General features: G+C 40.9%; 1 protein-coding gene across 1 annotated transcript in view; it reads left to right on the top strand.

The window, feature by feature from the left end:
* The window catches only part of LOC133607627 (neurexin-2-like), a 416,009-nt gene that overhangs the window by 234,532 nt on the left and 161,482 nt on the right, over positions 1–19,995 (top strand). The window contains exons 12-16 of the mRNA XM_061962447.1: positions 4,957–5,076; positions 5,155–5,536; positions 7,486–7,676; positions 7,777–7,950; positions 8,797–8,916. Of these exons, the coding sequence (XP_061818431.1) occupies positions 4,957–5,076; positions 5,155–5,536; positions 7,486–7,676; positions 7,777–7,950; positions 8,797–8,916 (987 nt within the window). The remainder of the gene's footprint in view (positions 1–4,956; positions 5,077–5,154; positions 5,537–7,485; positions 7,677–7,776; positions 7,951–8,796; positions 8,917–19,995) is intronic.

Here is a 19,995-nt window from a genome sequence, read left to right as displayed (position 1 = left end):
CGTAGTAGGCACTTATTGTTGGAAGTACCAGCACCTCGTTGGAATTGGAGGACTAGTTTTTCCAGAATTACATAATCGGCACGCTTTGATTGGTGTACAGATCCAAGCGCCCTCTTAAAGATGACCTACAAAACGACGCGCTATCTTTCCAGCTATAAGTGGAGATCAAAACGGACAAAATCTCTCTTTTTTTACTGCTCTCATGCGCAACAAAGCAACTTACGTTCAAAGGACTGCTAATAATACCTTAAGGTCTATTTATCGTCCTTTAACAAAACAAATACTGTACTATAAATTCCCTCATCGGTCACCTTCCCACTGAGAAGCGAACATAAATGAACACGTGGCACCTGCACTCCATCATCGCTTCCCCCATAAGATCCAATCATAATGTGTTCTTGAAGGAGATTTACAGTCAATCTTTCAATATTTGTGTTGCATGTGGTTGCTTTCGAACATACTGTTGTAGATAATCCATCATATGTAGAGGGAGCAAGCTCCGATCCGATCGATACTGCTACGTATGTGCAGCAATGGTCAAAAGCTCCCCCATGTTGGATCTCCCCAGGGATAAAACGGCAAAAGTGTACGGAAACCGGTTGATGTTTCGCCATTTATTGTCCTCTGCGCATCCCCTGTAATTGTGCACCCAGAGCTCAATTAGACAGACAAACCCCCCAAGGCTCAGTCAAGCTTAGGCATGGCCAATTACTTTCCCAAGCGATGTCAGAACTCCTTTGAACTGGCGTGTCGGCCTGTTGCGCCGCCACTGATTCAGGATGACGGTCCTGCAGTAGCGGGCTTCTGCGCCGTGACCTATTTTGAAAGCGGCGAGTAAGCCATAGAACACAGACGAATATATGGGGCTGAACCCGAGCCTTTGCATGTTCTCTCTGTGAAAAATAAAAAAAGGTAAAGCTCAGACTTTCACCGAGGCGTTAACAGTTAGCAGGTCACCTTCCGGTTTAAAAAGAATGACTTAATGATTAGACCATACCATTTTTTAGGATGGGGGGATTGATTCCATAGTGACACCCATACTAGAAAGAGCTTTAACACATCTTGGAGTGCTGATCTTTATCCATCAATCCATTTTGGCCCAGATGCCATTTAAGAAAAAATAAAACTATTTCCTTTATGTTAATAAATAAGTAACTTGCCGGCTCATTGTAAAAGACTTTTGACATAGCTTCGAACGTTTGCATCTTGCAACGCAGGAACAATTTAGGATGACTTAAGATGATACAGTAGAAAGGGGATTCATACGGCCCCATTCGTTGCTGTCTACTTGACACATGAAACGTGACGAACTGGGGGGTGTGCACTATCCACTTCAGCCGCCAAACGGCAGTAAAGTGTTGAATATCTTAAAATGTGTTTTGTGGCAATTCAAACTTTGACCACAGTGTCAGTTGCTATGTAGCGTGGCGCTTTCCCTCATTTTCAGCACACTGCATTGCAAAATGTTTAACGTTACCACCTTCCTCTCACGCGAGATCCACCCAGGACTGGGGTCATATGAATCCCTTCTCTACTGCAGGACCAAACACTTTTTGATTCAGGTGTGGACAGTTCCAAAAATAGCAAACATACAGTCCTGGTCAAAGGTTTGCATACACATGTGAAGGACATAATGTCATGGCTGTCTTGAGTTTCCTATAATTTCTACAACTCTTATCTTTTTGTGATAGAGTGATTGGAGCACACACTTGTTTGTCACAAAAAACGTTCATGAAGTTTGGCTCTTTTATGAAATTATTATAGGTCTACTGAAAATGTGACCAAATCTGCTGGGTCAAAAGTACACATACAGCAACATACATTATCAATTTTGGTGATGTAGAAAAGTTACAATCAAATCAAATTAGCTTCATGGCATGGCCTCTTAACATCATGTGAGTGATTATGATTGACGACACCTGTTGACTTCTCTGAGCCCATTTAAATAGGGCTCATGTGATGCAGTCATTATACTCGGTTACAAACGTGACAATGGGAAAGTCAAAGGAACTCAGCACAGATCTGAAAAAACAAATCATTGACTTGAACAAGTCAGGAAAGTCACTTGGAGCCATTTCAAAGCAGCTTTAGGTCCCAAGAGCAACTGCGCAGACAATTGTTTGTAAGTATAAAGTGCATGGCACAGTTTTGTCACTGCCACGATCAGGAAGAAAACGCAAGCTATCACCTGCTGCTTAGAGAAAATTGGTCAGGATGATCAAGAGTCAACCGAGAACCACTAAAAAGCAGGTCTGCAATGAATTGGAACCTGCTGGAACACAGGTGTCAGTGTCCACAGTCAAGCGTGTTTTGCATCGCCATGGACTGAGGCCCTGTTTACACTAAGGTTATCATAAGGTTATCCAGGCTAAATCCCACCTAACCTTATCCGTATCCACACACAACAATGCCACCATTTAAGACCCTCTCCCCCCTCCGTCCGCCGGCGCAACGCGACCTAATATGCATGCGCGGAAAATGCGCAAGTCATAGTCACCTCCAGTGTTGCTCTGCGTGCAAGTTCTTAAATTTAACTTATCTGAACAATATCCAGTGTTGTGGTATTTCAATTAATTGGAATCCAGCTTCGGGGCCCTATTGTAGTGAATCACACCTGAGCCATCATAAATTAATCAAATCTTTAATAAACACGTGAACGTACACAATTTGATATTTGCTCGGTTGGTAGAACGGCTGTGCCAGCAACTTGAGGGTTCCAGGTTCGATTCCCGCTTCCGCCATCCTAGTCACTGCCGTTGTGTCCTTGGGCAAGACACTATACCCACCTGCTCCCAGTGCCACCCACACTGGTTTAAATGTAACTTAGATATTGGGTTTCACTATGTAAAGCGCTTTGAGTCACTAGAGAAAAGCGCTATATAAATATAATTCCCTCCACTTCACCTTCATTGTGCATTTGTTTTGGTGACTTTATATATTCTGGACCTAGACGTTGAGTCCGCGACAACATGGCGGACAATAACTGATAGTCTGCTTTGCCAGTCCAAAAGCATTCGCTGTTTTCCATAGTCTTCCCTCGACGGCCAGGTAATACAAAGCACACGCTACCTTTTTTATCACATCAGCTCGCATTCTCGTTGTCTCCCCTTCGACAATTGGAGAAAGTTTTTCGGTAAGTAGAATCACAGCTGACCTGGACATTCGAAAATTCTCTTGCCATCTGAGAAGTGTTGTATCCGAAATAGCTGCAATCGCTTTCTCTTAAGGTATTCATGTGTGATTTTCACAAGGAGAAACACTGGCATGTCTGAATGACTCACCTTCATATTTCCAGTGGTTAACTCCGAGTTATGAAACCGCTTTATTATGAAACTGGCTGTCGCGCATTCTTTCTGACGTCACTTCCTGTGTGGGGCGCGGCCTTTCTGGCGTCACTTCCTCTCGGAACTCAGTTTGTAAATGATCAATGAGTGCATACAAAGCTAAGAGCCGCAGATTCAAGAAATACACGGCGCACTTACCCGTGTAAAAAATTATCCAAGGAGGGGGACCTTAAACGATAGTTTAGTGTGGCTGAAACGGGGCCTAGGCTAAGTAATTATTTGTTTAGGGGGTTATCCGGCTTAATGTAGACATAGACTGAGAGGCTACCATGCCAGAAGGAAGCCCCTGCTCCAGAAGCGACACCTTATGATTCGTCTAAAATTTGCTGTTGATCACATGGACAAAGATAAGACCTTCTGGAGGAAAGTTCTGTGGTCAGATGAAGCAAAAATTTAGCTGTTTGGCCACAATACCCAGCAATATGTTTGGAGGAGAAAAGGTGAGGCCTTTAATCCCAGGAACACCTAGCCTACTGTCAAGCACGGTGGTGGTAGTATTATGCTCTGGGCCTGTTTTGCTGCCAATGGAACTGGTGCTTTACAGAGAGTAAATGGGACAATGAAAAAGGAGGACTACCTCCAAATCTTTCAGGACAACCTAAAATCATCAGCCCTGCGGTTGGATCTTGGGCGCAGTTGGGTGTTCCAACATGACAATCACCCCAAACACACGTTAAAAATGGTAAAGGAGTGGCTAAATCAGTCTAGAATTAAGGTTTAAGAATGGCCTTACCAAAGTCCTGACTTAAACCCCATTGAGAACATGTGGACAATGCTGAAGAAACAAGTCCATGTCAGAAAACCAACAAATTTAGCTGAACTGCACCAATTTTGTCAAGAGGAGTGGTCAAAAATTCAACCAAAAGTTTGCCAGAAGCTTGTGGATGGCTACCAAAAGAAACATGTAACCAAATATTAACATTGCTGTATGTATACTTTTGACCCAGCAGATTTGGTCACACTTTCAGTAGACTCATAATAAATTCATAAAAGAACCAAACTTCATGAATGTTTTTTGTGACAAACAAGTATGTGCTCCAATCACTCTATCACAAAAAAATAAGAGTTGTAGAAACCAAAAAAGTTTATGTATGTAAACTTTTGACCACGACTGTATATTCCCATAACAAAAGAGAAGATATTTGTTCATCCAGCTGTTTGTTAGGTAGCAGGCTACTTCCACCTGGTTCACAAGGAATTACATTAAACATATTTGTGTGTATTTGACAATGCCTTTGTTAGTTAGCATTGAGAACATGCATTGGACTCAAGAACAATATACTGTAGCGTATTTTCAACTGTATCATAATGTAATTATTTTTTCTTCCAAGAAGTTTGATGAAAAAGTGTTTCTACGTAATTGTGCTCAATAGCAAACTGCAATCAAAACAATATATCTCACCTTTGTGTTTGGCATAGGTAAAACAAATGTTTCCTTCTGTGGCTTTGAACTGAAGTAGAGTAGAAATTGTAGCTTGCAGGCCGGTGGTTGTGTGAGCAATATGTGAATGAGTGCACATTGTTCAGTTGTTCACTTTAAGAGTGTCGTCTGATGAGAGAGGATGCCACGCTCGTTTTCTGTGATTGTCACTTGACGCTCTCCACCTCTTAGGCAAAGGACCCGAGGTACTCCTGCTGGGCGACAAGCTGAATGACAATGAGTGGCACTCTGTGAAGGTGGTGCGGCGGGGGAAGCATTTACAGCTCTCTGTGGACAATGTCACAGCAGAAGGTAAACGCGGTCACACAAAGGTTTCCGTGCAGTTTGTCGAACTTTTAAACTACATTATCTTCTAATGCTGCTCCCCAGGCTTCATGAGTGGCGCTCACACCCGCTTGGAGTTCAACAACATCGAGACGGGGATCATGACAGAGCGCCGCTTCACCTCGGTCATCCCCTCCAACTTTATCGGCCACCTGCAGGCCCTCTCTTTCAACGGGATGCTCTACCTGGACCAGTGCAAGAACGGAGACATCTCCTACTGCGAGCTGAACGCGCGATTCGGCATGAGGCACATCGTAGCCAATCCTGTGACGTTCGTGACTCAGGCTAGCTATCTGGCCTTCTCCACTTTGCAGGCCTATGCCTCCATGCACCTTTTCTTTCAGTTCAAGACCACCAGTCCCGATGGCCTCATACTGTACAACTCCGGAGATGGAAGTGACTTCATTGTGGTGGAGCTGGTCAAAGGGTGAGCTACGATCATGTGTACCTCGATGTCTGGCAGCCCGACTTTTCATGTGATTCAGTGTCTGACATCTCTGTTATCTTATGGCCAAACATTGCGCGTAACAAACTATTCAGCGGAATTGAGTGCCCAAACAAAGAATACTAAGTGTTGGGGACTCTGCTCCACTTTTTTTTAATTAAGCACGACTCCAAAACAACCCCTCATTGGTGCAAAAAAGATACTAGTGCATTCAGTTTAAGACAGAAGGTGAGAAACACTATTGGATTAAAGGAACAACTCCTATCAATTCAATAAATCAGTCATCGTTCCTTACCGTCTTTGCCAACAAGAGTCTTCTATACATCCAGTGTTTGAAAATGTACGTTACAAAGCCGTTACCGATAGGTTTGATGTAATGTGGTGCGCTAATTTTAATATGGACGAGCAAGATCACCTCAGGAAGTAGCTCTTTAATAGTGCTAGCGGCTGCCACCGCACACATTGCTACTACTAATAATGAACCTTCAATAAAGTGACAATCATCAACAATGACACTCCTACAATACCCCGTTTGTGGACAAGGAGAGACACAGTCATTGACACATGTTCAATCGCTTTATTAACTATCCGTGAAAACATTCCACCAGCGCTTCCGTCAACGATCTCCTTCCAGTCCGCAGACTACCAATGCCCAGCTAAAACAGCCAATGAGCATGCCCTCGCTGATGCCACGCTTTGCTTGGCAACAGCCACCGCCTTTTAAAATTACCTACTCATGCAGTCTTCTCCCATGAACTGTCTCTTAACTGCATACACCAGATATTAGAAAGTAAAAAAAAAAAAAAATGCATTGATTATGTTCCCAAGTAATTAATTGCATCTATTAAAGAATAATTCCGTTAGTAATTAAGTTACTTTTTGGGAAAAGTAACGAGTAACTAATTAATTCCATCCATCCATTTTCTACCGCTTATTCCCTTTGGGGTCGCGGGGGCCGCTGGAGCCTATCTCAGCTACAATCGGGCGGAAGGCGGGGTACACCCTGGACAAGTCGCCATCTCATCGCAGACTAATTAATTACTTTTAAGTAATTTCATTAACACTGGACAAGCGGTAGAAAATGGATGGATGGATGTATATAACTAACAAAAATAAAAGTACAGTGGAACCTCGATTTAGGGCAGCATGGTGGAACAGGAGTTAGTGCACGTGTCTCACAATAAGAAAAGTCCTGGGTTCCATCTTTCTGTGTGGAGTTTGCATGTTCTCCCCGTTACTGCGTGGGTTCCCTCCGGGTAGTCCGACTTCCTCCCACCTCCAAAGACATGCACCTAGGGATAGGTTATTTGGCAACAATAAATTTCAAGTTAAGTACCACTGATAGCCACACACACCCTAGGTGTGGTGAAATGTGTCCTCTGCATTTGACCCATCCCCTTGTTCCACCCCCTGGGAGCTGAGAGCAGCAGCGGTGGCCGCGCTCGGGAATCATTTTGGTGATTTAACACCCAATTCCGACCCTTGATGCTGAGTGCCAAGCAGGGAGGTAATGATTGGCCTTAGTGTGTGAATGTGAGTGTGAATGTTGTCTGTCTATCTGTGTTGGCCCTGTGATGGTGGCGACTTGTCCAGGTTGTACCTCGCCTATCACCCGAATGCAGCTGAGATAGGCTCCAACACCCCCACGACCTCAAAAAGGGACAAGCGGTAGAAAATGGATGGATGGATGGATGGATGGAACCTCGATTTGCGAACTTAATTGGTTCTCTAACAGGGTTCGTAAATAGAAACATTTTTATATTGAAGCAAATTTCTCTCTGAGAAACAATGTAAACATGAATAATGCGTTCCAGTCATCAAATAAGCCAAGCAGAAATACAATTAGATTTTTGTAGTGGTATTGTAATCCAGAAGAATCGTATAATATGGAGAAGTAGTGGATGTAATCAATTGATTGCGCCCTCCTGCAGGTTCATACATTATGTCTTTGACTTGGGGAATGGACCGTCGCTGATGAAGGGAAACTCCGACAAGCCTCTCAATGACAACCACTGGCACAACGTGGTCATCTCCCGTGACAACAGCAATGTGCACACGCTAAAGATCGATGTACGCACCGTCACGCAACACACCAATGGAGCCCGCAACCTTGATTTAAAAGGTATGTTATTTACAGTATGAATGTATTCTTGTGACCCAATGGTTTACATCCTTCTGCTATAAGAGAGTCTATTTGGCACACCCTGTTTTCTATGTCACAGGAGAGCTGTACATTGGAGGTGTGGGGAAAAGCATGTACGCCAGCTTGCCTCGACTGATAGCATCCCGGGAAGGTTACAAGGGTTGCCTGGCATCAGTGGACTTGAACGGGAGACTCCCTGACCTGCTGGCAGACGCCCTTCAGAAGGTGGGCGAGGTGGATCGCGGCTGTGGAGGTGAGGCGTGAAAAACAAAAACCTGTGAATTCCAACTGTGCGCATTCTCCCATTTTCCATCTGAATGCATTGATAGGCGGGTCAGATCTGGTTCAAGGACGATGTTCTTGCTCTGAATCAGTCAGTCCGTAGAGACTTTTGTAATATTTTATGTCTCAGGTGAAATACGATGTGATATTTTTCTACAAAAACAAACAAAAGTCTACTTCATTGTATTTTGTTATTTCAATATTTAGCAGTCAAAGGTAAATGATAATGCATATACCAGTATAAGTATTATTAATCACTATTAAGTAGAAACCAAATGTATATTCTCTTCTCTGCATGTGTTTTTTCATTTAAGTAGTCTGTTTTATTTTTTTATATCAGGGATTATTTTTTCTATAAATTTTACAATTTCTATATTTGGTAACGCTTTAGTATGGGGAACATATTCTAAGTAACAAAGACTTAATTTAGAGTTATTTGGACACTAGGGGAACATATTCTCAGTAGCAAAAGACTTAATTTAGAGTTATTTGGTTAGAGGGTTAGGGTTAAAGGGTTAGGGTTAGGGTTAGTTGTATAATAAAGCCATGCAGAATAAGGCATTGATAAGTACTTAATGATGACTAATTAAGAGCCAATATGTTACTCATTTGCATGTTAATAAGCAACTAATTAATGGTGACTATGTGTTACCCTATATTTTTATTATTTCAATTGATTTTTTTAATTTATTTGAAGTATATTTTTGCATCCATCTTCAGAAAGAAAGTGAGTCTTACTAAACCCTTTGTAACATGGTGATGATGCGTAAACATAATCAAGAGAAGGCTCACATTGTGTTTTGTCAACACGCTGCAGGTCCCAGCACCACCTGCACCGAGGACTCCTGCCACCATCAGGGAGTGTGTCTGCAGCTGTGGGAGGGCTTCTCCTGTGACTGCACCATGACGACCTACGGGGGGCCGTTCTGCAGTGACCGTGAGTACTCTTTTTGTTTCATTCCATGCTCTGATTGGTCACCACAAGGTACAGTAACACCACAGATGTCCTCCTCGCTTACCCAAAATGCATCACTGACTGCAGGTGTCTCGGCCCCTGGGGCTAACTAGTCTCTTCAGACTGCAGTGTGTGTGCGTATGTTTTAAATGTAACTGAATTAGTGTCAGGAGACAAAAAAAGAAAATGTGAATTTTTGGGTCTATGTTGTTTCTTCTGACTGGTTTTAGTCAATGGATCGATTTCGTTCCTCATGTCTTCTTGAAATATGATTAACAGATTATTGTGAGCAGACAAAGTGAGTAAGAGATTACTTTTACCTGCTAATAGTTTTGGCTGCCTTCTTCAGAGCAGCCGCTGCTTCCTTGTGTGACGTGTCTAAAATCTGCTGACCGTTTTTTGACCGCCAACATCTCTTACTCACTAAAAACAATTTGTGTACAGACAATAATCAGGAATGTTGGTAGGTGTAGCTCCCCTCTGGTAAAGGTAAATGGTAAATGGTAAATGGGTCGTACTTGTATAGCGCGTGTCTACCTTTTTAAGGAACTCAAAGCGCTTTGACACTATTTTCCACATTCACCCATTCACACACACACATTCACACACTGATGGCGGGAGCTGCCATGCACGGCGCTAACCAGTCCCATCAGGAGCAAGGGTGAAGTGTCTTGCTCAAGGACACAACGGACGTGACCAGGATGGTAGAAGGTGGGGATTGAACCAGTAACCCTCAGATGGCTGGCACGGCCACTCTCCCAACTTCGCCACGCCGTCCCCTAACAATCCTTTCGCTGGTTCACATACAGAAACTTTGTTACAACTTTTACTTCCTCCATTTAGTAAAGTCAGTGCCAAGGACCTTACTGAACTATCCAATTTCTACCGTGGTTATTTGTGTATCCCAGCGGTTTAGCCTTTTTCTGAGGTGGAAAAAGTCGCAAATGAGATCTCTGTTTTGTTCACTTCAATGAAAGACTGTATTCCTTTTAAAAGTATCTTTAATCATCATTGAAATAATCGTCGTATGGTGGCTATTTATTCATGTGACGTGACTGACACATAATGACCAATGAGATCAAGGGTGATGGGTCAAATGCAGAGAATAATTTCACACACACACTAGGTGTGGTGAAATTATTCTCTGCATTTGACCCATCACCCTTGGTAAATGGTAAATGGGTTATATTTGTATAGCGCTTTTCTACCTTCAAGTTACTCAAAGCGCTTTGACCCTATTTCCACATTCACCCATTCACACACACTGATGGCGGGAGCTGCCGTGCAAGGCCCTAACCACGACCCATCAGGAGCAAGGGTGAAGTGTCTTGCTCAAGGACACAACGGACGTGACGAGGTTGGTAGAAGGTGGGGATTGAACCAGGAACCCTCAGGTTGCTGGCTCAGCCACTCTCCCAACGCCACGCCGTGTGACAATCATTGGTACTTTAACTTGAACTTTAACTACATATCATAACAATCAATTTATTGTTCTCTTTAAAAACACAGCATCACCATAGATATGACTGATTGTCTACTTAGGGCAAGATCTAAACAACCAGAATTGACTATGAAAATCCTTCACTGAAGACAGCCCTAAATTATATTTGTCTTGATCCATTTTTTTTTGTAATTTGTCAAAAAACAAACAAACTGTGACTCATAATAATTACACTATTACTGTCTGATTTTCATTGTGACTAGATTAGTGATATTCAAACTCAATGTGCAAAATGTGTCCTGTGCAAAGCATCTAACGTTAAGACACCATTTCAAGGTATTCATGTACTGCCATTCTGCATCCATTCTGACAAGGGAAGCCGAGTAGTGGTTAGTATGTTGAGCCTAACAGTCAAGAGATTAAAGGGGAACTGCACTTTTTTGGGAATTTTGTCTATCGTTCACAATCATTATAAAAGACACGACGACGGATGGATTTTTTTTTTAATGCATTCTAAATATTTAATAAATGCGATCAAAAGTCCACTTATAATGGAGCCTATGGGATCCGTTCAATTGTACTTGATGAGCCCCTAAAAAAACATCCAAACACCTCCATTAGGGTTTTATATACATGATGTAATCAGAAGAGTTTTTATTGCCATTGTTTGAGAACGGGTAAGTATATGTGTAATGTAGTAATGGGCACATTTATTACGACATTTAATATTCATGTCAATCAATCAATCAATCAATGTTTATTTATATAGCCCTAAATCACAAGTGTCTCAAAGGGCTGCACAAGCCACAACGACATCCTCGGTACAGAGCCCACATAAGGGCAAGGAAAAACTCACCCCCGTGGGACGTTGATGTGAATGACTATGAGAAACCATGTATTTTGATCATTTTAACCATACGCGGCACATTCATTTAAAAAACGCATCATGACGTTTGCTTTTCTTTTTTTCTTCATCACTGATTTCTGCTCACTCCAGACTTTATGAGAGCCAACAAACATAGTAAAACATCACTTACTGTGCAAGGTCTGCTGTTATTTGGATGCCGACTGCTGGGATTATCATATATTCCCATTTAGATGAAAACTGTCGCATAATCCTTGCGAAGAAACTGAGTCCTATATGGCTGTCAAAGTGTCCCAAATTGTCGGATTGCCTCCTCAGACGTCTTTTGTCCAGGTGAGAGGCATGATTTACGATCTACAATAAACCTACAGGGAGCAAGGAAGCGAGGAAGCAGCAGACCACTCGATGATGTAAACATAGGCACACAAGCTAGTGATCATGGCGCCGCTCTAAATAGTTTGCCTGTGTTAGCACTTATAATAATGATATCGCTAATACTTGGTTATTATTTGAGTCACGAACGGTAAATTGAGAATTGTTGGCACTTTTGTATCGGATTTTATGGGCGGAATAGTGGAGCTCCCATTGGCTCAGCTGTAAGTAGACTTTTATTTATTTTTATTTTATATTTAGAATGCATTAAAAATATCCATAATGATTGTGAACGATAGGCAAAATTTCAATAAAAGAGCAGTTCCCCTTTAAGGGTTTGATCATTTGTATGGGCATCTCTGTGCATGGGGAGTTTGCATGTTCTCCACATGCATGTGCGGGGATTCTAAAGGCATTCTGGCTTTTTCTCACATCCCCAAAATCTGCATGTTAGACTAATTTGAGACACTCGTACAGAAAATTGTCAATGAATTAGAATGTGATTGGTTGTTTTTATCATATAGGAAAGAAAAAAGGAAGAGATCTAACTGCTGACTGTAAAAACGAGGTCAACCAAAAGCGGTACATTAAAAGACACGAGGCGATGATTTGAAACAGTTTGAGGTCAAAATCATTAAAGCACAGTAGGAGATGCACTGGTGACGCACGCCACAGAATGATAGGAAATTGCTGGATAGATAGCCCAGCTTCCACGCTAAAAGTAATGTAACAGTAGGGAGAAAAAAAGCATGGCACAAGAGCAATTGTTAGTAGAAAAATGACTAATCTGGCGTAGGATCATTTTGCTGTTGATGTTAAACAGATCAGGGGATAGTACACAACCGTGTCGAACACTCCTTTGAACGACTTGAATTGACTGCATTCACCATCTATTCTGATTGCTGCTTCTTGTTCCCAGTACATGTTTCTTAGAATCCACAGGTATTTCCCTTTAATATCCAGCTCACTCAAGATTTGGAAAAGGTTTTCATGTTTCACTTTATCAAAAATGCTTCGGAATTGTCTATAAAACACAGGTATAAATCAGCTTGCACTTCTATTGATCTTTCCATTACCGACTGTAAATGTAGAATTTGTCCGAGAGAAATCCAAATTGCCTGGCCGAAAGATCAGGACGTATTTTGGTCCTTGCTCTTGCCATCGGTACTCTTAAGAAGAATTTTGGTGGTATGACTCATAAGGCTTATCATCCTATGTTGATCACAGTCTGTGGCTCCCGGTTTCTTTGGCAGAGTAATGAAAATCTATTTTTTTCATATCTGATGAAATTTGCCCGCCATCGTAATGATGTTGAACAATTTTGTCAGTTCTGATGTTCCAATTTCCTCAAGAGCTTCTGTGACTTCAATTGGTATCTTATCTGGTCCAACCGCTTTGCCATGTTTCATTTTGGACATAGCATTTTTCATTTCATCTTCTGTTTTAGATTGGCCTTCCATGTTCTTCTTTAGAGTTTGAGATGGGCCTCGGAATAAATCTCCAATATTTTCTGACCGTAATGACAAAATGTCTTCCTTATCCATTAATACGTTGCCTTCCTTTGATTTGATGCATCCTGACTTTGAGGGCCCTGTATCCCTTTGTTTTCTTTGATCTTTTCAGTGTCCTTGTGTTATTGTTCTATTTCTTCACATTTTGAGTTTATCCATACTTACATTATTTAGCCTTGTTGCATTTATTCTTTATAAGCTTATCCAGTTTATTGTACTCACTTTTGGGTTTTTTCGATACTCTTTATGCATTTATTAAAAGAAGAATTTCTTGAGTCTTTCATTTTTTATGTGGTTTACGTTCAGTGACAGGAACAAGTTTCTCTTTGGTTTGGAATATATATTCTTGCATCTTTTTTCCACCTGTATTCTGAATTTGTAGCAAAAATATTTCGAAAATCTTGCTCTTGTTTAAAAATTTGGTACTGCAGTTTTGGAGTTATTTTATATTTTTGGATGTTTTTGAGTCTCACTTCCGTTACTCACAGTCTGCTCCTGGCGTGGACTTTGAATTTAGGATTGAGTTATTGAACCGCTCTTTTATAAATATGAAATCTATTTGGTTTGTAACTCTACTACCAGGGCTTTTCCATGCCCAGCATCTCCTTGGTTGAGTTAAAGTTAAAGTCCCAATGATTGTCACACACACACACACTAGGTGTGGTGAAATTGTCCTCTGCATTTGTCCCATCACCCTTGATCATCCCCTGGGAGGTGAGGGGAGCAGTGAGCAGCAGCGGTGGCCGCGCCCGGGAATAGTTTTTGGTGATTTAACCCCCAATTCCAACCCTTGATGCTGAGTGTCAAGCAGGGAGGTAATGGGTTCCATTTTTATTGTCTTTGGTATGACTCAGCCGGGGTTTGAACTCACGACCTACCAATCTCAGGGCAGACACTCTAACCACAAGGCCACTGAGCAGGTCTGAAAGCAAGTGGTGGTGATGATGAACTTGTTCCCTTGACACCACTCTATCAGTTTGTCACTGTGTTCATTGATCTCTCCAATTCCAAAAGGGCCGACAATATTTTGGATGCCTAAAATAGACACCAAAAATCAGATACAGGTTTCAAATGGAAATTGTGCACTTAAACTTGTAAATCCAGCCTAACAGTCTAAGCAAATATTGAAGAAAAAATCCACAGGAGTCGATATACCTGCAGTTCTTTTCACTTAATTAGGCATTTCAATAACTTCCTCTTGCTCCCTTTTGTTTGTTTTTGGCTCAGTCATCTGTATTGATCCTAACTAAAAATCAATAGCTTTATCCCTCTTTTCTTTTGTGTTTTTTGACTTTATATCTGCCAGCCAGAACTTGCATTTAGTTTTGTACAAATAAAATGTTGGTAACATTATATGATGCATGGCCCTGAGCTCATGCAAGTCAGAAATCGACACAAATGTCTGGAGAAAAAAAAATCTTCTCTAAAGTTGCATCAAACCATCCATCCAGCTATCCAATGTATTTTACTTGCCTGGGTTTGAGCTAAGTTTGAGTTAAGTAAGTAAGGTTGAGTCTTAGTCGGTAAACCAGACTTTGCGGTCTCCGACAACCTTTTCCAGTTCCACTGGGGGAGGGACACCCAGGAGTTTCCAGCTGCAAGACATAAGCGTGTCGTAGCTTTATCCCACGGCCAGACCTCAACCAGGGAGTCATCCAGATAAGGCCTCTATTGGCACTTCTTAATGTGAAGGAACAGAGACTTTACTCAGAGCTCCTCCCGTCTGACCAAGCTCTTCAAGTCTATCTCTTAGGGCGGGGGTCGGCAAAGCGGCTCTTTAGCGCCGCCCTTGTGGCTCTCTGGAGCTTTTTCAAAAATGTATGAAAAATGGAAAAAGATGAGGGGGAAAAAATATTTTTGGTTTTAATATGGTTTCTGTAGGAGGACAAACATGACACAAACCTCCCTAATTGTTATAAAGCACACAGTTTATATTAAACATGCTTCACTGATTCAAGTATTTGGCGAGCGCCGTTTTGTCCTACTAATTTTGGCGGTCTTTGAACTCACCGTAGTTTGTTTGCATATATAACTTTCTCCGACTTTCTAGGACATGTTTTATGCCACTTTTTTTTCTGTCTCATTTTGTCCACCAAACTTTTAATGTTGTGCGTGATTGCACAAAGGTGAGTTTTGTTGATGTTATTGACTTGTGTGGAGTACTAATCTGGCATATTTGGTTACTGCATGACTGCAAGCTAATCGATGCTAACATGCTATTTAGGCTAGCTATATGTACATATTGCATCATTATGCCTCATTTGTAGGTATATTTGAGGTCATTTAGTTTCCTTTAAGTCCTCTTAATTCAATTTATATCTCATGACACATTATCTGTATGTAATATGGCTTTTAATTTTTTGCGGCTCCAGACAGATTTGTTTTTGTATTTTTGGTCCAATATGGCTCTTTCAACATTTTGGGTTGCTGACCCCAAGATGTGACCAGCCACCTTGTAAAGGAAATTTGTTTCGGCCACTTGCTTTTTTGGCCACTCCCCAAAGCTTGTGACCATAAGTGAGTAGGAACTTAGATCGAGTGGTAAATTGAAAGCTTTGCTTTCTGTTTTTACCACAACGGTCCGGTACAGTGTACCCCGACTTTAACAAGTTGAAAAACGTATTCGGGTGTTACCATTTAGTGGTCAATTTTACGGAATATGTACTGTACTGTGCAATCTACTAATAAAAGTTTCAATCAATCAATCAAAAAGTGGCACTTGCCTGTCAAGCTTGTGCTCCTGCCTTGACTCACTCATTTCAAGGTTCCTAGATGCTTGAACTCATCCACCTGGTGCAAGACCTCACTCCCAACCCGAAGAGAAGAATCCACCCTTTTCCACCTGGAGACCGGGGCCGCAGATTTGAAGGTGAATGAATCTCATCGCGAAAGCTTTGAAGGTCACATCTTGATGAGGCAATCAGTACCACAACAGATTTTAGGGCTTCAAACTGGACACCCTTGAAGCCTTGGCTTTGTCTGTAAATTCTGTCCATGCAAAAAACCTGGAGTTTCAATTACTCATACAGGACGTTGTGTAATACACTTCACTAGACTTCAATGTACCTAAGAGTAAGAGTTCAGTTCAGCAAGCTTCAAAGGATTAATTTTGCTAATGGTACCATTTAATTAATACCTGAAGAACATTGGGTAGCTACTCTCTATCTACTTATTTGTACTATAATTCGACCATAGTTCATGCTTTTGCATTTTTTTTAAATTTGGTATAATGTCTGCGCTACTTGTATTTGTGTTTTTTGTTAGGACACAGATATTCGATTCACATCAGATTTGTATTTACATTAGGAAAAGGTCTGAATACGATTTGAAGATGTCTGATTACCTCCCTCATGTTGTCTTTCTGCTGCAATGACACATATTGTAATAGTGACTTGATAGGCACACATCTAAATCGTATAAATCCCTCCTTAACCATTATGAATCTTATAAAAATTCAAATACGTATAACTACATATAATTAGTTATTAAACAGGGTTCATAAATAGACAAGTTTGTATAATGAAGCAAATTTCTCCATAAGAAACAATATAAACATAAATAATGGTTGCTAGGTATGCATCCTGCGTTCCTGATACATGATTATCCGAAAGGACGCAGTCAACTCCCAGGGACACCCCACATTTTCCCACAAAAAATCACAGTAACTAGTAGGGATGCAACTATTTGCTAATGTTATCGACACATTCACGGCGTGAGGGTTCCTGGTTCTATCCCCGGCTTCCGCCATCCAATCCTAGTTACGTCCGTTGTGTCCTTGAGCAAGATATTTCACCCTTGCATGGCAGCTCCCGCCATCAGTGTTTGAATGTGTGTATGAATGGATGAATGTGGATATAGTGTCAACGCGCTTTGAGTTTGATTGATTCATTGATTGAGACTTTTATTAGAAGATTGCACAGTACAGTACATATTCCGTACAATTGACCACTAAATGGTAACACCCGAATAAGTTTTTCAACTTGTTTAAGTCGGGGTCCACTTAAATCAATTCATGGTACAAATATATACTATCATCATAATGCAGTCATCACACAAGTTAATCATCAGAGTATATACATTGAATTATTTACATTATTTACATCTGGGGTGTGGGATGTGAAGGGGGGGGTTAGGTTTGGTTGATATCAGCACTTCGGTCATCAACAATTGCATCATCAGAGAAATGGACATTGAAACAGTGTAGGTCTGACTTGGTAGGATATGTACAGCAAGTAGTGGACATAGAGAGATCAGAAAGCATAAGAACAAGTATAAACCCTGAGTACCCTGAAAGGTAGAAAAGTGCTAAACAAGTATAACCCATTATTATTATTATTATTATTATTATTGCTGATAGTAGTTGGTGACATCATTGCTTGTGTTTTTACATACATAAACAAACATGCATGACTAGTCTGCTGGTAAACAGCAAAAGATAAAACACAGCGAGTATAAACTAAACATGTCAAAGACATACATTACCACCTCAGTTTTCAAACCTTGCTTTTAATGGCAGTCTGTCTCTGATGCAGGAGCATTTACAGTAAATGTCTCCATGTCATACTTGTAATGTCTCTTAGGGCTATAACGATCTATATAAAGGTAGGAATGATCCGAGCTCGATATAAATTGAATGGTAAATCCCTGCATATTGTACGTAGTCTGTTTACTCATTGTGTCACGTGTCCAAATGTTACCTACTATCAATCATTTTAACCAAAGTCCGCCAGCTAAACTCTGTCAGTCCGGTTAGGTTAGAAAGAGATTGGCACATTCAAAGTTTTTGGATCAAAACTCAATACAGAAACATCTTTATACCTTTATATCAGTGGTGTGCCGTCAGGGCCAGCAGGGCCTTCTCTGCTGGCCTAACATAACCAGAAATCATGATCATAATTAAAGATAAAAAATTTTTTTTATTTACTTTCCCTAAATATCTAAAACTATTCATATTCTCTTCATGTCATATTATGCTCCTTCCAGTGCTGTTGTTTTTAGTTTTAGTTTGTATCCAATCAGAATTCAGCTATCTCATGTTGCCATGTTGTACCAAATCTGCCAGACGCCTTCAAAATCAACAATGCACTGTAAGTGAACGGGGACATACAGTGATAGACAGTTACAATAGCAATATCAGATCACGTGTTGTTGTCAGTAAGGCCTTCTAGATGGCCTCACGTTGAACGTGACATTTACGCGTCCTGTGATTGGATACTTACCGGGATCGTTAGCGGATGAATTTGAGAACACATAGAGTTGAGAGACAGTTGCGATAGCCAATTACATCACAAGTTGTTGACTGTAGCTGTTCTGTTACAACCAGAAGTTGTAAACTCTCCTTGTTAAAGTGTGTCATGTTTGTCATTTAATTAACATTGTTACATGTATATTTGTCACCCTCATGTGGTCAGGGCAGCTAATATATTTTTGAAAAGTGTGTACTTTGAATCAAACTTTATTGACCGGAAGTTGCAAAAGCCAAGCAGAGAAATTGCTGATAGGTTTTATTTGATTTTTAAATGGGCCAGAAAATAACCCGTTTTGTATACTGTTGATGTGTTCAATGCCCAGTAGGATGTAAATGTGTTCTTGTATAGTATTTCTCCAGCAATGATCATGTGGTGATCAATTATGGTATTTTGAGAGGTAATCATTGAATTCGGAGATCACTGAAGGCCTACGTCAGAAACACACGGCCCGCCACTGCTTTATATACAGTTGTGCTCATAAGTTTGCATACCCTGGGAGAATTTATGATTTCTTGGCCATTCTTCAGAGAACATGAATGATAACACAAAAACATTTTTTCCACTCATGCTTAATGGTTGTGTGAAGCTATTTACTAGCAAACAACTGTGTTTACTCTTTTTAAATCAAAATGACAAAAGAAAGTACCCAAATGACCCTGATCAAAAGTTTACATACCCCAGTGACTTTGATCTGATAACATGCACAAAAGTTGACACAAACAGGTTTGAATGGCTAATCAAGGTTCCAATCCTCACCTGTGACATGTTTGTTTGTAATTAATGTGTGTGTATAAAAGGTCAGTGAGTTTCTGGGCTTCTGACAGACCATTGCATCTTTCATCCAGTGCTGCACAGATGTTTCTGGATTCTGAGTCATGGGGAAGGCAAAATCATTTTCAAAGGATCTGCGAGAAAAGGTAATTGAACGGCATAAAACAGGAAAGGAGTATAAAAAGATATCCAAGGAATTGAGAATGCCAATCAGCGGTGTTCAAACGCTGATTTAGAAGTGGAAAATGAGGGATTCAGGTAGACCAGCAAAGATTTCAGCCGCAACTACCAGGAAAATTGTTTGAGATGCAAAGAAAAATCCACAAATAACTTCAGCTGAAATACAGGACTCTGAAAAATTGTGGTGTGGCTGTTTCAAGATGCACAATAAGGAGGCACTTGAAGAAAAATGGGCTGCATGGTCGAGTCGCCAGAAGAAAGCCATTACTTCAAATTACTTTGTTCCAGAAGTTTTGAGGCTTGTCTCTGTGCTGTTTGGCGTAATGTAAGCGGGATACTTTGTGACATTTGTGCAGAAATGGCTTTCTTCTGGCGACCCGACCATGCAAATAGACAAAAGTTTCATGCAGTTGTTATTTTGTAACAGCCTAATAAGCAGCACAGTTACAGTATAAAACATATTTCTGAATGAAGTACCGTATTTTTCGGAGTATAAGTCGCACCGGAGTATAAGTCGCACCTGCAGAAAATGCATAATAAAGAAGGAAAAAAACATAAGTCGCACTGGAGCCCGGCCAAACTATGAAAAAAACTGCGACTTATAGTCCGAAAAATACCGTAGTCATCTTTATTAAGAAATTATTGCACATGCCTAAAAATCTCCCATTCTGT

This window comes from Nerophis lumbriciformis, linkage group LG09 (genome assembly GCF_033978685.3).
Source record: "Nerophis lumbriciformis linkage group LG09, RoL_Nlum_v2.1, whole genome shotgun sequence".
NCBI classification, from domain to species: Eukaryota; Metazoa; Chordata; class Actinopteri; order Syngnathiformes; family Syngnathidae; genus Nerophis; species Nerophis lumbriciformis.
The sequence above is the reverse complement of the archived record's forward strand: the minus strand, read 5'-3'. Positions and strand labels throughout refer to the sequence as shown.